Raw genomic sequence first — 19,327 nt, forward strand, 5'->3', positions numbered from 1 at the left:
GGCTGTTGTGATTTCTGGGCATCTAGTAAAGTATGTTAGTTTCTCAATTCTACTCTGAAAAATCTCTATTTCAAACAGCTGCTGCCCAGACTGAAGAATGTCTCCTTTCTTAACTACAAAATTCTTCGGGAGCCAAAAATTCTGTTTTGTGTATCAGGGTTGAAGTAGCTTTTGATTCCTGGCTTATGCAAGGCACACCTGAGTTTTAGACTAGTCTGAGACTCTGAGCCAGAAAACAGCCTTCAGGCATGCATGCCACATACAGGTGGCTTTTTGCAAGGGAACCCTTATCTGTTGTGGATGCCTTCTCTTTGGACAGTGGCAGGGTCTGTATTTTAAAAAACAGCAAGTAGATGAACCATTCACTTAACAGGAGACACTTGGTCTAGTCAAACAGAGCAGATTAAAATTGGCACATTCCTCTGCCTTTTGGGAAAACCCTCCAAAGGAATTGTGTAAGTCAGACTAGCCTGAAGACTCTCCATGCTCTCTCTCAAATCTGTGCTGCTGCACATAAAGGATTCCTCTCAAGCACAGTGTAACACAATCACCTCTTTTACTTGGGAGAAGCCTTAGTTCAGTCCATTCTGGTTTAGCCACCAATTGTAATATAGAATATGCCAACATGCATGAATTTAGGAGCAGAAACTATGCTGTTCCAGATGAGTATCATAAATATTTAAAACTGGATTCTGCCCACACTGTCTAAAAAATGCACCTTCCACTATGCCAGTTAGCTGGCTACCTTCAGTTTCCTTTGTATTCCATCAGGAGAAACAGATACTTCATCTTAAATATTTACCTTGTGGAATTAGCTTTTAAGGTATCAAATTGCTTTATTCGCCCACGTGGCAGGTTAATTCTCCATGAAGATTATTGGAGAAACTATTGGTAACAAGCTCACAAAACCAGGTATTTCAAAGTTGTCTAGCTGAAATTATTAACAGATGGTGAGTCATGTCTCAAGTTCAAAAGGTCTGTGGATTGCCCTCACTCAGCCTTTTGTACAGCCTAATAGGCACAGTAATTTCTTGAAGAGTTGAAAGATCAGAAAATGCTTAGACTTGTCATGACCCTTTCCCAGCTGACAGTTCTGAGCCACCTCACTGTAGGCTTCCTGCATCAAGACAAGGCTTGGATTGTCCTTGGTGGTTTTGCATCTTCATATTGGACCTAAGGTCATCACGTGGGTCTGTCTTCACCATCTCCCCCACCGCTTCTTTACTGTTCTTGCTGCCTCATTGGATTAGATAACTGATCCAGCTAAAAGAAATACCAAATACCTCTAACAAGTGTTAGAGGTTCACAAGTTAGAGCAACACAAGTGGGAACTACTTCAGTAAGAAACAGTGCTGATTTTAAAAACTGATGCTGGTGTAAATCTAGCTTGTAACATCTCATGAGATCTGTTCAACATTTGTAAAGTACTTGGAGAGAGTTGCTATTCTGATGACAGAAATTCAGTTATGGTACACAGAAAATGCCATTGAAAGTACCTCTATGTGCATTAAAAACTCATCAGGACTTTTCAAACAATGTAGTAACTTCAATACTTCATTTAAGTATCAGTTTATATTTATTTCCAATTCTAATGCTTCTTTAACTTGAAATATTTTTTTCTCAGGTGTATCACCCTGATATGGAAACCTACTTCAGTGGATATGATGGATCAAAGTACATTATGCAGCCATGGTTGAAAAAACTCTACCCTCATGACTGAGTACTTCAGTGTCTGTACATGTAACGTACATCCAGATAACAGATGTCCTTTTCAAAACTGAGCAAACAGACACCAGGATAAAATGTGTATTTCTTCCTGTGATGAAATAAAACATTCCTAAGCAGGTTTTATGTTGGACACACACTTTTGTCAGAAGCGAACACAATGCCTGTTCAGTTTGTCACGACTCAGCAATGGGGATTAATTTCCTTCCAGTTTTGGGAGGAAAGGTAAACACAGTTTCAGATATGGCACAGTTTCAGCCAGGTGTGCCAAACGTTTGGACATCAAATATCTTGCTGTTTTACAGGGGCCAGGAAAAAAAATAAGCAGCTGTGAACTGTACTTTCAGAATTAACTGTAACCTTAATTTTAGGGGACAGACTTACCACAAGAATGAAGTAAAAAAACATAAAAAATCACAAGAAAGAATAAAAATTTTATTAAGCTGTGTAGGATTTGAAGGTTTCTAGGGCAATTTGCTTCTCCTGTTTTCTTTTCCCTTTATCTCAAACACAGCAAACACTCTACAAGATGCATAAGCAGTAGCATTCTGGATTCTTTCTTGCAGAGTCTGTGAATCAGCAGAGAGTGACAGGTGACTGTCTATGTGGCCTCCCCATTCTTTTGTTTCCTCTTCTTTTATCAATAAAGGCTTTCCCAGTGCCTGGCCAAACAGCTGACAGACTTCCTGGGCCTTCCGGCGCGTGTTCCCCACGGCAGTGACACACACTTGGCGGCTGAGAGGTGGAAGCAGCAGCACAATAACAAGCAGGTTCAACTGATGTACCAGTGCTCCTGCCAAGCTTTTTGTTTTTAGCGTCACAGGTTTCGTAACTGCAGAGATGCTAAGGCACATCACCTTCCCCCAGCTTCTGAGCCACAGCTTGGGTATTGAGGGGACAATGTGTGGAGGAAATGTCAGCATCCTCACTAATTCTGATGAGATCAAGCATTTCTAACACCTGCATGCTGCAGGCATCCACGCTGAGTCAAGCAAGAGTTCAACCCTTGCTCCAGGCATTTTGGTGGCTCAGCTGCAAGGTATATTAGCACCTGCTTAAAGTCACTGGCCATATTTCCTCACCTCCTGTAGATACCTCTGACATTCACTTTTGGCATCTCTGGAACCTTTAACAGCAGCTAATTAAGCTTGCTGCTTGGACCAGGCAGTTCTTTTCTTACAAAAGGCAAAACCCCAACCAAGACTAAACTTCCTTCTGTCCCTCCCACTTAGTGAGAGGAGCCTGGACTGTGAATAGTCAATGCTTAAAACAGATCAAAATTGTGAGCTTCAGGGCAGCATATTTTGATGCTGAGAAGTGCCACACATGTTCTTTCCAGATCATGTCAGCTAACAGTAATGGGAATTGGCAAAGGTACTTAAAATTATCAACACCTGGTAACACACTTGTACCCTCATGAATAAATACAAATGAAATCTACACATGATGATGTAATCAGAGACAAATTCTGTTGACCTAAGATTCACAACAGATTATACTCCAGTGGAAATCAGTGGGAAAATAACTTTTATTACATTCTGCTTTTGCGCAGGGACAAGAACAAACTCTATCTTCCAGGCTGAACAACATTAACTTATATCAAATACTGAAATCTCTAACATAAATATTAATAGGTGTGAAGGAAACTACTTGCTCCCATTGCAAACAGCATAAATTATGTATTCATATTAACTGAGGCTGTAAGACTTTTGGCATGTGAGAGAACTTACCGAAGTGTGTCTATGGCTTCTGGTGTATGGTAGAAATGAGGTGGATTGATGGTAACAGAGGTTCCTAACTTTTCAATGAGTAGATTGCAAACATTCTGCATTTTTCCAAAATCACTGAATATGATACAGACCTGGGAGTGAGCGAACAGACATCACATGAGTAATATTTTCATTTTCCACTATGACTCAACACTTTTATTTAAATCAGTGTAAGACCAGACATCTACAAGGTAACTAAACACACTAGTGCTATATACAACTCCAATATTTATGAACTTATAAGACTTCTATATAGCCCTAGAGACTAGCATTATGTTTGCAACAGAAAGAAGTTCTTAAATAGCTTAAAACTGAGGATTAAGAAATCCCTTCCAGAGGAAATGCAGAATTCTTGGTACGCAGACAATCTGAAGAATGCATGTGCTCTGGTGCACATGACTAGATGCATCCTGGTATCCTGGTTCGTCCCTTCTTAGATTGCTAGATGTTAATTATGCAGAAGCTCATACAAAATGATGTGGAAAACATTGTGCACGAAGGAAAAATATTTTAATTCCAAGCATTAGATTAAAGAAACCTCAGCTATGAGATTAAGCTAAACCGAGCCAAGTTCAGCTTGCAGTGGGCTCCAAATCCTGTGTTGTCTGAAGAGACTCACTGCAGTGCTGAGAGGGGAACTGGGCACTTCAGACTTCGATTAAAAACAATTTAAACACCCAACAGTCTCTGGCTGTAAGAAGCATTAAATGAAGATGCACTAGGAATTGCGGTCCTTCCCAAATGCTATGAAGCAGCAATCACTATCAGCCCTGGATCCAGAGCCCAACAGTTTTCCTGGTGGAAAGTCCAGCCAGGCAGCAACTGGCCAGGCAGAAGCCAGCTCTTCTCTGTGGCAAAGCACAGCTGCTAGGGCTGAAGCAATGACACTGAGCTGATACAGCATTCAGGAATCAGAAATCCTGGATCCCTAACTTTTTTAAAAAAAAAAAACCTAAAACCTCATCTTCACTTCCAGTACAGTGCTCCCACCATGAGTCAGGTTCACCTTCTCTCTTATCCTCAACTCCCTTCTTTTTGCATAGTAATACAGCTTCCACAGGAATGGAAGAAAAAACCTGCAGCAAGGAAAATTCTACTGCCAACACGTGGGATGTACAGTTTCCCCCATGGCTGCTGCAATCTATGCATCACTCTACCCCAGTGAAGGGATATGACACAGAAATCCCAGTTGCAGCACGTCAGCAGCACTGCAGCAGCTTCCTGTGTGCATACCACAGATTTAACCTTGTGCACTATGAGATAATTCAAAGGAGCTGAGTCTCTCAGTGAGGGAGGAGGGAGCTACTTCATATGCAGAAAAAGGTAAAAAGTAATTAATGCTCCCATCTTGCTACCCTTGACAGCCTTTTGGTGTAGTACCTGAACCTTATCCTGGCTTGGATCCTTGCACTGGTTCAGTGGCTCTGAAAGGTGCAGTGTCAATTGAACAGAGACTGAAGATGAGGCTACACCTACAATTTTTTCTTCAGTGGGAGTTCTTTCCATACATATAAAAAGCACACATCTCCCTGTGATGTTTTGCCAGGAAACTGTCATAGCTGTATTTTGTAGAAAGTCTCACTATGAGGACTGTCATAGTGTTTTCCAGATTGCCATCAGCATTTACAAGATTTGCTCCTTCTAGGGATGAAACAAAAGAAAAATGATGAAACAGAACTACGGGTCTTAAGCAGGAGATAAATTGCTCAGACTGGGGCACTTCTGGGCACTCAGGAACTTTACTGTTAAAAAAAAGCACTTGATCAGGTACCCTCAGAAGCAGAAAACAACTGAGCAATAGCTGATTTTGCTGTTTCCCCCTCCTAAAAAAAAATCAAAATTTTCGTTTAGAGCTACATCCAATACATTCCACTTACAATTACAGAGAATACTTCAACATTAAAATGCAAATGAATGTTTTAACTTTGTCAGTTATTAACGTTAAAAAGTGTGAAAAAGTAGCATGAAGCTATGCAAAACTATTAGAGACATTCCCAGGTTTGGAAAAGGCTGCAAATGGCAAGAAGTTATGGTTTATAAGGAGGCAAGCAAATCAAGAAATGCACAAAACCAACATAATCTTCCTCCCATGAGCACGGCATGCAATAAATGAACTATTATGATAAAGATATTATAAAGCTTTGTGATCTTATACACAACTTCATTCTTCTGCATATTTTCCTTTGTTATAGCATGAATTAAAATTATCTCCTTACAGTTGAAAGAATATCTTGAGTTCTTCATTATACTTTTAAATAGCTACACGCCTGGGAATTTTTCAGTCATCTAAAAACTCTTTACAGAGAACAAATGATGAAGAGTTTACAGAATCAAGTAAAACAGGATGTCCAAGACTTTACATATAACACAAATATAATGGCAAACTCTAACAGAGAAGTGAGTGGAAGTGAGTTTTAAATTCATTCATATTGCTAAAGTAGGCAAACAGGCTTGTCAATGGACCCTCACTGGTTTATGAAGCTGCACTAATGAAACAAGGATATTCATAAAGAAGTGAGACTGATCTCTGCACTAAGAGTGGCCACACTGCTACCTCGGCGTGCAGGGCAGCCAAAACAGCAGCACTGTGCATGGATTCTTCCAGTTCCAACCCCCGGGGTCCCAGGCAACCACACAACTTTGCAACAGCAATTACAGCTGGTCCAAGCTGCTTACAAATCAACACTAAATCTAAGCAATTAGCCTCCCACATATAATCCTTGCTGTATAAAGACTAATAGCAGAGGACAGATAATTGGTTAAGTTACCACTTTAAGACTGAAGTTGTAAGCCTAAGCTTGTCTGTAGCCTAAACAATAATTCAAATAATAATTAATAATAGGGGTTTTATTAATTTTTAAGTACAGGTCATCTAAAAAACATGGTGATTTAAGCTCTCAAGGTAGTATGTGTCTCCACAACGAAGCTGAAGTCATTCAGAACATGAATGCACACCATTTAAGTATATTAAGGCTCATTTTAAAATCCAACTTTTGTTCTCCAAATTCTCAATCATTTCTGTATTTATTGGTGTTATTTAGATAAGAATATGCCTTAAAGCAAGCAAACTAAGGAGGCTGAACTTGTTTAAGAGGACTCTAAACCACAGCTCTATAAACCAGCTATCATTTTATTGCAGGCCTCCAGGTTTACTTTGTAAGGATCTCTAAACTTGCTGGGTAGTGATTAAAGTTTTATGGTCTAAAAAATACATTAGCTGAACACACATAATTTCCCTCAGTGAATGTTTCAAGCACAGCATTTATTTCCTACTATGGCATGAATGTGCAAATATGTACTTCCCTTAGCAGATACTGAAGTAAATGGGATTATTCCCACAATATCTGCATTTCACAGAGCACTTTTTACCTACAAAATTCTGAGCCAATTACCCAGGAAACAATTACCTTTACTTTACTTAGAGCAAGCTGATGGCAGAGTTGTACAGAACAGACCAAAATCCAGGTGCTCTGCAACTGTGGCCTAAGCAGATCTTGCATTTGCTCCCAGTTCAAGGAGCTAAAATAATGAAAGAAAAAAAAGAAAGCTGAGCTGGGGAAAAAAAAAGGTTATTAACTGGGGCAGCTTTCTGAACTCACCAATTTCTTGAAAGAAGCAGAGGGCAGGAGGGGCTATAGGTGAAGGGAAGTTCAGAATTGTTGGTTTGCTCACACTGCCCCAGAACCAAATATGACAGTCTGTAGCATCAGGTAACATTTAAAAAGCACACATTCATCTGAGAAGAAAAGTTCAGTACACAACAGAAGACTGCAGCTGAACTCTGCTATAAACTGCAGTCCTTAAATAGTTTTTTTTGGACTATGCTGCCGTTATGTTCCTTGGTCTGAGTAAAGATAGTCTGCAAATTTTTATAGGTCCTTGACACACTTACTTTTTAATTTTATTTTTATTTTTGGTTAGGTTGAATACATACCTCTGCTTCCATTTGGTAAGTATTTTCTACTCTACTAAAATCTTCTGTTACAGTCATATTTTCTTCCTAAAACAAAGTAGAGGAATATAACCTTAAAAGACAGAAATTAAGCATCTGCTGTATGTACACGGTGTCCTATAAAAGCTGAACTGTTTTGGTATATTACTCATGACTTTGAAACAAAAATTTTGAATTTTCCACGCAAATATCTTCAGTTAAAAACTAGCAGGATGTTAAAGATTTCTTGAATTATTTTAAGTCAACTATACAGTAGCTCTATAATGTGATTTTGCTGCTATTCCCTTGAAGAGAACAATTAGGTCATAAAAGTAGCTGCTAGGTAGAAGCTGTGTGTACTAGTGTGTAACTGTAAATTCACCTGGTACAAGAAATCTAGAATCTTCAATTGCTTTTAGAAAGTTAGTATGTGAGAAGTGCTTTTCAGGCCCCTATTTTAAGATATTTTAGCAGCAGCAGCAGCTTGTAGCAAGGTCATATGAACAAAGATTGAACAGCTATTATTCTGGCATAATGGTAACCCTTGAAAGAGGCTGTTCCACCAGTGATGCCTCGGCATCAACAGCAGCTACATTGGTCAACATAATGGCTGCACAGAGCACTAGCAAATCCTGTAGGACACATAAATAAGGTACTGAACTCAGGAAGATACAGAATAACTGCAGTTACATGTGAAAATTTGACCAGCTTGCTACTGGTCTAACAGCCACATATCTTTCACCCACTTTGCTCTGCAGTAAACAGTTTGAACAAACAATTTATTGTGAAATTACTCTACCATAGCAAAAAAAGCACAAGCACAGCCTACAGTTTAATTGCAGCTTTGCATGTAACACCTATGAAGTGTAGTAAAACAAATACCCAGCCTTCCAGTTACTCAAGAAGTTTTATTTACTAGATTTATTTGCATAGGAAATATTTTCTTCAATGTTGACATTCAAGATGCTTTGTGTCAGAGTATTTCCTACAGATGCTCAAGTCTTCAAGTTTACCATGTAGCATGCATGCATGCATAAGTTTATGCAAATGATATTAACTATGAGAAGCATTTTCCTTTTAAAATATTATATGGTTTTATTACCATTGAATAAAAGTCTACAAAAACCTGAAATTTCAAAATTTGTATCATGATTGATTGGTAGTGCTCAAATTTAAGCACAACAGTCCTATTTTTAGATATTTTCAGAAAGTCTCTTCTAGTAAGGGCAAGGATTAGCAAGGGCCAGTAGTCCATAAAAGCTGTATTTTTTCTTTTATGTAGCTAGCTGGGGTTTGCTAGAGTGATCAAGACAGTCTAGCACCAACAGCTCATTTAATTTACAGGATGGGGTAAATCTTACTATTTATGTTAGAATTCAATTACAATTGCCAAGAAACATTTTTCCCCAGAGGTTTCACATATCTTATAGAAATTACCACACAGAAAAAACAAACTACTACAACTCGTATCTTACAGAAATAGCTGTGCTGTAACACAACTGTAAACATAGAAAAAAATGCATTTGTTTTCCCCTGTTCCCTCTCCTTAATCCTTTTTAAAAACAGGTTCTCTTTCCTGCTGAGCAGATCCAAGCCTTGGAATTTGGCTGTGCCCTCCCAAGGTTCCTGAGTATTTAAGGACACTGCCATCCCGTGGTATCAAGCGCTATGGCAAGATCAATATTACGGAGTGAAAGATCATTCTGCACCACGTATTACAAAATTTCCTTCACAGCTAATTTTAATCCCACCAAATGTGACAGTAGCTGTATATGCTACTGAAGATAAATGGATGAAATAATTGCTGAAGTCATAACAAGGTGGCCTTCTGTGATACATTTTCTGTTAGATACTTCGCTTCTGTTTGTGACTGTGTTCACACAAAGATATGGAAAAGACAGGTGGGAGACAACAGAATTTTAAACTGGAATCAAGACTGAGACTACTTCAAAAGCAAAAATTTTTATTCCCTACTGTTTATGTCTACTATTCATATTTTGGCTGAGGAAATACCCATTTGATTGCAATAGCCCAGAAGAAATACTTTTCACTGTGACTTAGGGAAAGCTGCACTTCAGGTATTCTGGACATCTGGAATAACTTTCTATATTTTCTAAATCTGTGGGCCAAGAATCACAAAAAAGAATTAAACCAATATAACAATTCAGGTTGTGATTTCTGCTTATAAAGCCATTTTTTTATGTGGCATCACATCACTGCTTCAGGCACTCTAAAATAAACAAAAATGAAAAAGATAGTCGATATCCCATTGAGCATATCAAGTCTAGAAATTGCTTTGCTTTATATTTTCACTCTTTTCAACTGAACACAACTTTTTATAGTCCTTCCTCCAATCTGCTACTTCTGAACAATGTCTTAGTCACAGGACCATTGTGTCCACCCTCATGACACTGGCTGGCTATAGGAATGACTGCTCTTTTCCCCAGAAGAGAACAGGAAAAAAAAATAAATGGGTAAGTTAGCAAAAGCATACTTCAAGGAGACAAGTATGCAACAATACACTAAGAGAACAGCCCATCTGCACATAAAATTATGTTCTGCTCCAGGCTAACAACTTAACGAAACTATGACACCTTTTTATGACACACAAGCCAAGCTTCTGTTTGTTTTCCCTGAGCAAGGGAAAGCATTTATAGTTTGAAATGTATGCTAATGCATGTTGGGTAATGTATGCTGATATGTGTAACTGTAAATAAAAAATATCTGGTGACACTTGAAAGTGTTTCTTAAAATCTACTTGTACATTTGAACTGATATATCCAGTATAACTTTCCATTATCAAAAAAAAAGATATCTGAACAATCAAAAGAGTTAGCTTCTTCCATGTGATCACAGCATTGTTGTTCTTGGCACTATGGAAATGGTAAATGAGAGCCTTGATGTACGCTCCTGTCTCCTGACACTCATCCACAGTGTCTCCAGAGAGTTAAGGATGGTGAGCACCTTCTGGGATTGGGTAGCTGTGCTGCAGCCTCTCATCCCCACACTCTGTCTGGTCTATTTGGCATGAGATGACAGAATGACAACCAAAACCCTATGGTGAAAAAGTTTCTGCTGCTTAAAGAAGAAGTAATGGAGGTATATGTAACAGTTATTACAAGAAAGACAAAAAGCAGATTCGTACTCAGCAAATGCAGGGTACTCTGGAGATATTTCTTTAAATATGTAGTAATATAAAAAAGGAGATGCCTTACACAGGTTTTTACCTTCAGTCAGGGATATATTATCATTGGAAGATTTTGCAACTAAGTCAGCAAACTTTAAAACCTTTTTTAACTGACTGTATGGATGTGCATCCATAACTGTGACTCCTGAGTAAGTTTTGAAATATGAAGAATATTGCACATAAATCCAAAGGAGGTATCCCAGTTCAGACAATCTCTAACCCAGAGCTTACCAGATATGTTTTGCTAGATGGTTTGTTTTGTTCTACAACACTCTGACAGGTACAACAAATATTATCACTGTTATTTTAAACATGGTGCCAATGCCAACAGTTAGATATAGCCAGTAAAGAAAACAAGTGTCATCTCCACACCACTCCCCAAATAAATCATAGCTGGCAAATATAAAATCTGTTTGCTTCTAGAGAAAGAGAAAAAATGTTACTTTTGAGCAGCTGGGCTGATTAAGGGAGATTGCTTTGAAGGCTGCAGGGAAAGTAAAATCAATGGGGAAACCACATTCTGTGCTCTGAAGTGCTGCATATACTTACAGCACTCTATAAATAAATGCCACTATGTGCATCTATTTCTGATTAAAATCCTGTGTAAATGTATATGGAAATCAGGTGCTGCCTCCAGGCCTCCTGAGAAGCTGCTAATGCAAGCGCCTGCTGCTGCAAAGGTTATGCACTTCCCATCTCACAGACTTCCTACTATAGCAACAATAAGGGTTAAGAAAATTGTTCTGTGGATTAATTAAAATAAATATATAGCATAGTTAGATGATTTCTAAAGAGGCCTTAGATAAGCTCGCAACAACTAGAACCATATGGAGACTGTGAAGAGACATTAATTTTACAGTTGTCTAGAATGGTATTAGCTGCAAGTGAAGTTAGCAAACGCAGTTAAGAACAAATTGCCAGCAGTGAGAGTTGTTAGTGGAAAAGCTGCAAGGCAAATAAAAGCTCCAGCAGCAGAGTGATTTAAAACTAGATGAAACAAAGCACTAAAAATTATACGGTGGGGAACTACTCTGAAAAAAAATAACTTCATGTTGTTTTTCTCAGAGTTCCCTAGAGCTAACACTTTGCTAACACTGAGAAACCCACAACTCAAGCAGCATTTCACAGTCTCTCAACTAAGTGGAAAGAACATTTCCATTCTCCAACACAGAGCATCTTTGAAAGAGAAAAAGATTACTGTGAAATTATTGTAACTATAATAAGACACCGAATACTCTCACATTGTAAAAACAGCCCACTCTCTACCCTGCTTGTCTGCTCACATTACTTTTCTGAACCTGACTGTTATAAACCCAAATAAAGTCATTTGTTTGTCCAAGTCATACTTCAGTTTGCAATCCTTTTTTCTATCCTGGAGTGGTGCACACAGCCCCTCTAAAGCACACTCACCTCTTTAACACCCTGCCTACTCTTGTTGTGTGCCAGCCACTACATGCTGGATGCTCCTTGCTGTCCCAATTCAATCAGTATCAAGTCAAAACTGGAAGTCAGTTGTTCAGATTCACTGTAGGGTAAATATCTGCAACTATCTTTTCCAATATAGCCATGCTCTGAAGAACTATTTAATTACAGTCAGGACAAAAATGTCCCATAATCTGATAGCTCACCATGGTGGTGGGTACAAAGAGTAACATTTTCTCTACTAATAGGAACGAATGCATGCTGAATTGCTTTGTCTTCTCCCATTCCTCTTAAAATCCACCACTTTAAACTCCTGTTAACTCACTTAATAGACACTGAAGGCATTTAACCTGTAATCCCTTACAAAAATACACCAGTTTTGGCTGAACGATTCATCCTGATGTCAATGGAACCCATGACAAATGCTGCCTGTGACAAACATGCACCCAGCCATGATCAATACTTAGCCTAAAGCAGCCTCCATGTCTCTTTGTCACCTAGTCCCAGAGCTGCAATATGAGCTTTTTCAGGGGCTAAGTGGTCTTCTTTACTGCCTTCTTTATTCCTGAACAATTTACAGCGACAGCATAACAGTTCAAAATAAGCCCCATGGAATCCTATTTTGTTTGGGAAATGAAAAGCTGGTGCCAGTACTTATCTTCAAATGCATGCAGCATCTGAAATGTGGGCATGCAATTTCACTGTGGCACATCACTGTTTAGGCTGAGTAACTGACTCTCCTACTTTGCATTTACTAACTCTGACTTGCATTGTACCATCATGCAGTATCAGGAAACTCTTCTGCAATTCCTTTTTACTCCATTGAATAATCCGGTGTTCATAGCAAACCTGATCATTTCCCTTTCCCCCCAGCTTAGCTGTGAATACACTCAAAAGGCACAAACCTCCTAGGGAACTTCAATAAGAAGTAACTTTTGAAAACAACTGCATAGTCCATAAAAGATAAGGGTTTTTTTTCCTGTTTTTAAGAGCCCTATGTGTGGAACACTGTCCAAAACTCTTTTGTGAAATCCAAAAACATCATCAGCACAATTGTTAGGACATCACTCTTATGGAGCATTTACTGTTTGGACAGAGCTTTAAAGGTAAGTCTATGCTTTTTTCATTGTTGCAAAATTGCTTTCAGAGGCTAAAATACTCATTGTGGTAAAAAACTTTCTGGGTCCACAAGGGGCTTCTGTCACTTCAGCTATCTTGATCATATCCCAAGTTTTTCAAAACCTCTCTACTTAAGTAGAAGAAAGCGAGAGAGGAAAGAGCTCTGTATGTATTTGCTGCTAAGCTCTGGTCATCACAGTTACTCTGACACACACAGGTACAGTTTATGCAGCTGTGTACAACTTTATCAGTTTCACTCGCCTGCACGGGCGAATGCTGTATTACACCAAGAAATCACAGAATTAGGTTGGAAAAGGCCTCTGGTGTCATGGCGTGCACCGCTAGACTGAACACCACCATGTCAACTAGACCATGGCACTGAGACCCACGTCCAGCCTTTCCTAAAATGCCTCCAGGGACGGCGATTCCACCACCGTGGGACTCGAAGCAGGACGGCTTTCACATGCTTAACAAGCAACCTGTTGGAAAGCCCGGGTAGGGCCATTCCACCTTTTCCGCTGGGGCTGGCGTGGCTGCAGCCTTCCAAAGACAGGCAGGCTTTCCCAGCGGTTCCCGAGGCTCCGAGAGCTCCAAACCCGTCACTCCCCTGCTCCCCGCCGGCACCAAGGCCCTCCGCGGGCGCTTCTCCTCAGGGCCGCTCCGGCGGGACGGCACCGCACCCCGCCGGCTGCCGAGCGGGACCGGGAACGGGACCGGGAACGGGACTGGGAGCCGCCCCGGGAACCGGGAACTGCCCCGCCTGCTGCCCTCCCCGCCTTCCCCCTGGGGACGCCCCGGCGCCTCAGCGGGCCCCGGGCGGCGGAGCTCACCGGGATGCCGTGCAGGCGGGCGGTGTGCGCGATGTACTGCAGCCGGCGGGACACGCTGCTCCGCGCCGCCACGGCCGCCTCCTTGCGGCTGCCGAGCCGCAGCGACACCCGCGCCCGGTCCGGGCGGGCGCTCAGCTCCGCGCTGCCGTTCACATGCACCTCCCGCCCGGGCAGCGCCGCAGGCTCCACGCGTCCCTCCGGGGCCGGGGCTGGGGCCAGGTCGAGCTCGGCGAAGACGCGAGAGGGGGGCGGCGCGGGCGGCGCCATGGCCGTGGCTATGGCGGCCCCTCACGGCACCATGGCAACCCTGGGGCGCCACGTCACAGCGCCCGCCCGCTCCCGACCGCCGCCGCGCGGGCCCGGAGCCCCCGCTCCCGCCGGGACCGGCGTCCTCACGGCGGCGTTAAGGGAGGAAAAGACGTCTGGGATCATCGAGTGCAACCTATGGCCGGACACCACCATGCCAGTTAAACCGTGGCACTGAATAGCACGTCCAGTCTTTCCTAAAACACCTCCCGGGTGACTCCCCCATCTCCCTGGACACTCCCTTCTGATTTATAATCACCCTTTCTGTGAAGAAGTTCCTCCTAATGTCCGACCTAAACCTCCCTGGTGCAGTTTAAGACTCTATCCTCCTGTCCTGTCGCTGGTTGCCTGGGAAGTCCCTCCGCCGCTCGCCGAGGGGACGCTGCCATGGCAGTGTCCCAGGGTGGTTCCCGGCCATGAAGGTGACTGAGCACACGACAGGAGGACAAGGTTCACGCCCTGGCCTAACTGGGTCAGCCACAGCAGGTTGCCCGTGTCCTGTTGAATTTTTAATATTTCAAAACATGGAGACTCCAGGACCTGAGCAACCCAAGTCAGTGTTTGACCATACTCGGAGTAAAAAATACAGAGTTTTTATGTTCACCTGGAGTGTTGTGTGTTTTAATCTCTGTACACTGTGTCCTGTCACAGGGCAACACTGAAGGCAGACTGGCTTCCATGTCTTCCATCCATCAGGCATCTAAATATAGACTGATAAGATCTCCCTGATCGTTTTCTAGGCTGTAGTTCCAGCTCTGTCAGCCCTTCCTCATAAGAGAGATGCTCCTTCATCATGTTCACGGCCTTTTGTTGCACTTTCTTCAGTATGTCCATATCTTCCTGGTGTTGGGGAATCCAGGAAACACTCCAGGTGTGCCTCACCAGAGCTGAGCAAAGGGGAAGGATCCCCTCCCGTGACCTGCTGGAAATGCTGCCCCTAATCCAGCCCAGGATGCAGCTGGCCTGCTTTGCCATGGGGTCCGTGATCCACCTGTTGTCCTTTTCTGCTTTCCAGCCAGTGAAGCCCTGGTGCACAGCATTGTTCCGCCCCAGATGCAGGTTTTGGTGTTTTCCCTTGCTGAACTTCATGACATGTTTCTTGGCCCAGGTCTTTAGCTGGTCAGAGTGACTGCGAAATGAGTAGCTCAGTGATGAGCTCTGTATGTCTGGTCTCGTTTGTATGAGGATTTTTGGGAAGGACTCTGGATATGTCATCGCTGCTTACATTTGTGGTACGTTGTGTTTTGGTTACCTGAAATCTGTAGCACAGAGGCTGGAATGGTACTGCATGTTTACAGAAGGTCTTGCAGCCTTCAGAATTCACATTGCAAATTTTGGAAAGTCTGTGTTACTCTGATAAGTCTGTGTCTGATAAATATTGCTATATTCTCCTCCTAGATAAAAACATGGCATGTGAAGACATTAAGATCTGATTTTAACACTCAGATGAAGATTTCTTGAAGGTGTCAGGAAGCGGAATATTGAGGGAGTTGAAGCCCTGTCTTTTGTCCCCTTCATTAGTCTGCTTGGTGTGTGTGTGCATTTCATGTCTTGTCATTAGACAGCTTCTGTACAAATTTCCTTTCTTGTCATTAATATCATATCTGCCTTAAGAGGTGTCAGTGACTTCTGTCTGCTTCATGACTTTTGGAGTCTTCTGCCTTTGAATCTGGTTTTCTCTCCATATTTGCTGAACACTTAAAGCTTCAAATGAAACAGATTGAACCTCTTAGGTATTCATTACATCTGGAGATGACACTCCATGTTTCTCAGCAGGAACAACCAGAAGTAGAGACTCCTAAAATTTTGAGTGCAACTGACTTTGATCAAAGTTATATGACAAGATAAGGAAGCAGCTTGTAACAGAATCCAAAAATATCAGTGCCTAGTCACTTAAAATAAATCAATTTGAGAGCTTGTATGAATAAATTGGCACTGCTGACTTTAAGAAACAAAATGGAAAAAAGAAAATGAGTACAGAGGAAATTATAAATGTATATTCCTCAGAAATAAATTCTTTCATTAAACAGAGAGTTAAATGCTTTTGAAAGTAGTCTGTCACATCTGTACTTACTTTTTTGTTGTTTTGTTTTTGTTTAGCCAAGATGTTTGTAATGGAATTACTTAAATATGTAATAGTATCAATCAACATACTCTAAGTATTGAATGGTGCTTATCAAGAAATCATTAATAAAGCTTTTAAAAAACTCTTGGATAGTGTAATGAAGCCAAATTGTTGTCAAGGTTTGACACTGGCACAATGCCAGTGCCTCCATGACGATACTTTCTCCCTGGTTTTTGCTGTGAGATGTGACTAGGAATAAGCAAAGCAGGCTCTTACTTAGGAAAGAAAAGAACCAGAACTTTATTAACTACTCTACAACTACAAATAAAAAGGAACACACACATACAGGGAAAATGAAAACTTCACAAATGCATTTCCTCCTCCCCCCACTAAATTTCCAACACAATACATTTGTTCTTCAAATCACCAACTCTCGGTCTAGCATCACTTTTTAGACAATCAATCTTCAGTTCATCAAGAGGAGAGGAGTCCTTCTTGTACCATGGGCTTCCCCTGGAAACACAGCTGAAGCCTCGTGTGTTTCTGTGTCACTTGTGGCACCGCCCGGAGTACATCTGCCGTCGTGACTTCTTCCTTTCCATGTCCAGTGCTCTCACCACTGAACACGGACCAGAACTGCTTCTAGGGTTGTCTTTTAAGGATGCTCTGTCCCGATCTAAAAAAGGCACAGTCTCTCTTTTGGGACACCTGTCCCCACAATCTCTCTTTTTGGGACACCTGTCCCCCCCATATTTTTTCACCCCCTGGGGCCGAGGGGCATCAACACTGAGCAGTCTCTGTATTACAAACAATCTCTCTTTTGGGACACCTGTCCCCCCCATATTTTCACCCCCTGGGGCCGAGGGGCACCAACACTGAACCCTCTTGGTTCTGAGGCCATTGCCTCCCCCTAGAATGCAGTCTCTGTATCACAAGGAACATGGTTCTGTCCATGGCTATACAAAAAGAGTCCAGCTAAAGCTACTCCATCATCTCTTCCCACTAGGATTCTTCTCTATTCTTCTACTATCTCTCACTCGCCCAGACGTCTCTCACACTGGCCCATTTCCTTCCTCATCTTCCACTCTATCTTCTAGGAAAGGTCAATGTTCTGTAAAGTTCTCATTCTCCAAAAAGGGGTTAAAAGCTCCTACAAGCGGCCGGCTGAACCCCCCCCTCTCCTCCGTTCCAGCCGTGCTGCCGGCACAGGCCCATGTTTTTCAAGTCTCAAGGTTACAGTCCCAGGCAGCGGCTCTCTCTCTCTCTCCCTCTGTATCTCTCAGGGGGGGGCTGCCCGATGGCTCCCGGTGTCTCTCTCTCTCTCTCTCTTCCACCCTTCCACCCCCGGGCTCAGGCCTACCTCTCTTGGCCACATGGTTTTCCCCTCCCCCTGCCCAGCCAGCAGCTGGGCCGGGGGAGAGACCCGAACTCTTTCCCACCGGAAACCCAAGAGGGCCCTCCCAGGGGAGAGCTCTGCTTTTAACCCCGTGTTCTCAGAGGCGTGTCCATGTCTCAATGGTCAGGTTAAATGCCAATATTAAAGTCTGAATATCCATTGGCCAAAAACACAGCATCCCAAAAAACACATTTCCTGTCAAACCACCACAATTGTGTACTCTCCATTTTTTTTCATGTTCAAGATAATTCTGATTTAACTATTGAGTAAAAGTGATTTGCCTTTTTATGAGACAGTCTATATCAAACAAAACATGTTGCAGTATTTATACTCAATATATAGATATGCAATGAAATCTCATAGGTGCTGCATACTTCAAAATTCAGTGCTATGTGATCTTTAAATTTTGGGAAACGCAGTGTGTCTTGTAGAAATATTACATAAAGGTATCAATTTAAGAGCTTAATTGGCTGAATCCCAGAAGATCTTTCTAAGGCCAGATATAAAATTACCTGAAATGCAAACTAATCTATGGAAAAAGACCTTTATGTGAAACAAGGTCAAATGTGACTGAGTGGTTAGTATGCACTATAAGAACATCATGCACCAGGGATCTTTTAATTCCTATAGCCACATTTTTGCTTTGCACTCTTTAAAGATACATTGCAAAGCTCAAGTTTAATGGCATTGAGAGTCTGTCACTCAGAATTTTAATATAGAGCCAAATCTACAGATAATAAGCTTTTCCTGACTTACATTTTGAGTAGGAGGCATCTTTGAATGTGATGGATTAACCTGTTGTTTTAGAGTTGGAAAATCTATTTAAATTGTGAATATCATTCTACTAACTTATCATTGAATTAAGAAATTAAAACTTAACTACAGACTGTGAAGGAATAGAGATGTGCTAAATGGTGTGTGGGATTTGTTTTTTTCCTTGGGAAACAGATGGTTTTATGTTTGGATCTATTTCTGTATGGTAGCAGTGAAGTGCAACATTGCTTATGACTTTTAGCAATGGATCTGTATTTGTTTGGTGAGGTAAGACTTTGAAGGTTTGGAATGTGCGTGACAAGGAAATCTCTGTTCCAGGTGCTGCCAAATGCTGGTTTTGTGAAAGGACAGTTTACAGTAGAGATGTGGACTGATGTCTTTCTGTTGTCGTGTGTCTCAGCTCCTGACTTAGTGTGCTGCAAAACATTTAATGGGCAAAGGCCCAGTGCCATACTTATGTATACTTGGTTGTTCCTTGCAATGTTTTTATGAAAAATCAGTCTGTCATTCACTTCTTATCTGCCACTCACTTCTTACATAGCACTGACAATTGCTCTGTAGGACAAATAAATATCCCCTGTAAGCCTGGTTCGTTACCTTTCCAGAACCGTATAAACTCAAAATTGAGAAGGTTAGATCCAAACAAATGGAAAATAATCCTTCAAAATTTAAAATTATTTTTAAGAATTCTAAACAACAAACACCAAGGAGCTTTAAACTTTTGCTTGAGTATCTTTTAAGATGAAATGTGGAAGAAAAAGAGACCAACACTAGTAGGTCTGTCCCTGTTGGTGTTTTATTTT

At 41.5% G+C, this 19,327-nt stretch overlaps 1 protein-coding gene and 1 long non-coding RNA gene across 2 annotated transcripts; both read right to left on the bottom strand.

Moving 5' to 3' along the window:
- Positions 1 to 2,139: 2,139 nt before the first annotated feature.
- Positions 2,140 to 14,250, bottom strand: IRAK1BP1 (interleukin 1 receptor associated kinase 1 binding protein 1). Its single transcript, XM_036380898.1, has 4 exons — positions 13,984 to 14,250; positions 7,429 to 7,494; positions 3,456 to 3,586; positions 2,140 to 2,460 (listed from the first exon to the last, which is right to left on the bottom strand). Exons 1-4 carry the CDS (start codon positions 14,248 to 14,250, stop codon positions 2,190 to 2,192), a joined length of 735 nt encoding a protein of 244 aa, XP_036236791.1. The 3' UTR covers positions 2,140 to 2,189.
- A 2,380-nt stretch (positions 14,251 to 16,630) lies between these two features.
- On the bottom strand, positions 16,631 to 17,815 carry LOC129046643 (uncharacterized). Its single transcript, XR_008508281.1, has 2 exons — positions 17,184 to 17,815; positions 16,631 to 17,092 (listed from the first exon to the last, which is right to left on the bottom strand). It is a non-coding gene; the product is annotated as an uncharacterized LOC129046643 (long non-coding RNA).
- Positions 17,816 to 19,327: the final 1,512 nt, after the last annotated feature.

The sequence above is a fragment of the Molothrus ater genome, chromosome 3, assembly GCF_012460135.2.
Source record: "Molothrus ater isolate BHLD 08-10-18 breed brown headed cowbird chromosome 3, BPBGC_Mater_1.1, whole genome shotgun sequence".
Lineage (NCBI taxonomy): Eukaryota > Metazoa > Chordata > Aves > Passeriformes > Icteridae > Molothrus > Molothrus ater.

Excerpts from the sequence above, each read along its gene's own strand:
- IRAK1BP1 (XM_036380898.1), bottom strand. The coding sequence starts at position 14,250 with ATGGCGCCGCCCGCGCCGCCCCCCTCTCGCGTCTTCGCCGAGCTCGAC. Across the intron at positions 3,587-7,428 it reads CTTACCAAATGGAAGCAGAG|GTCTGTATCATATTCAGTGA; the intron begins GTATGTATTCAA and ends GCTCACTCCCAG. Across the intron at positions 2,461-3,455 it reads GAAGCCATAGACACACTTCG|CCGCCAAGTGTGTGTCACTG; the intron begins GTAAGTTCTCTC and ends TCCACCTCTCAG.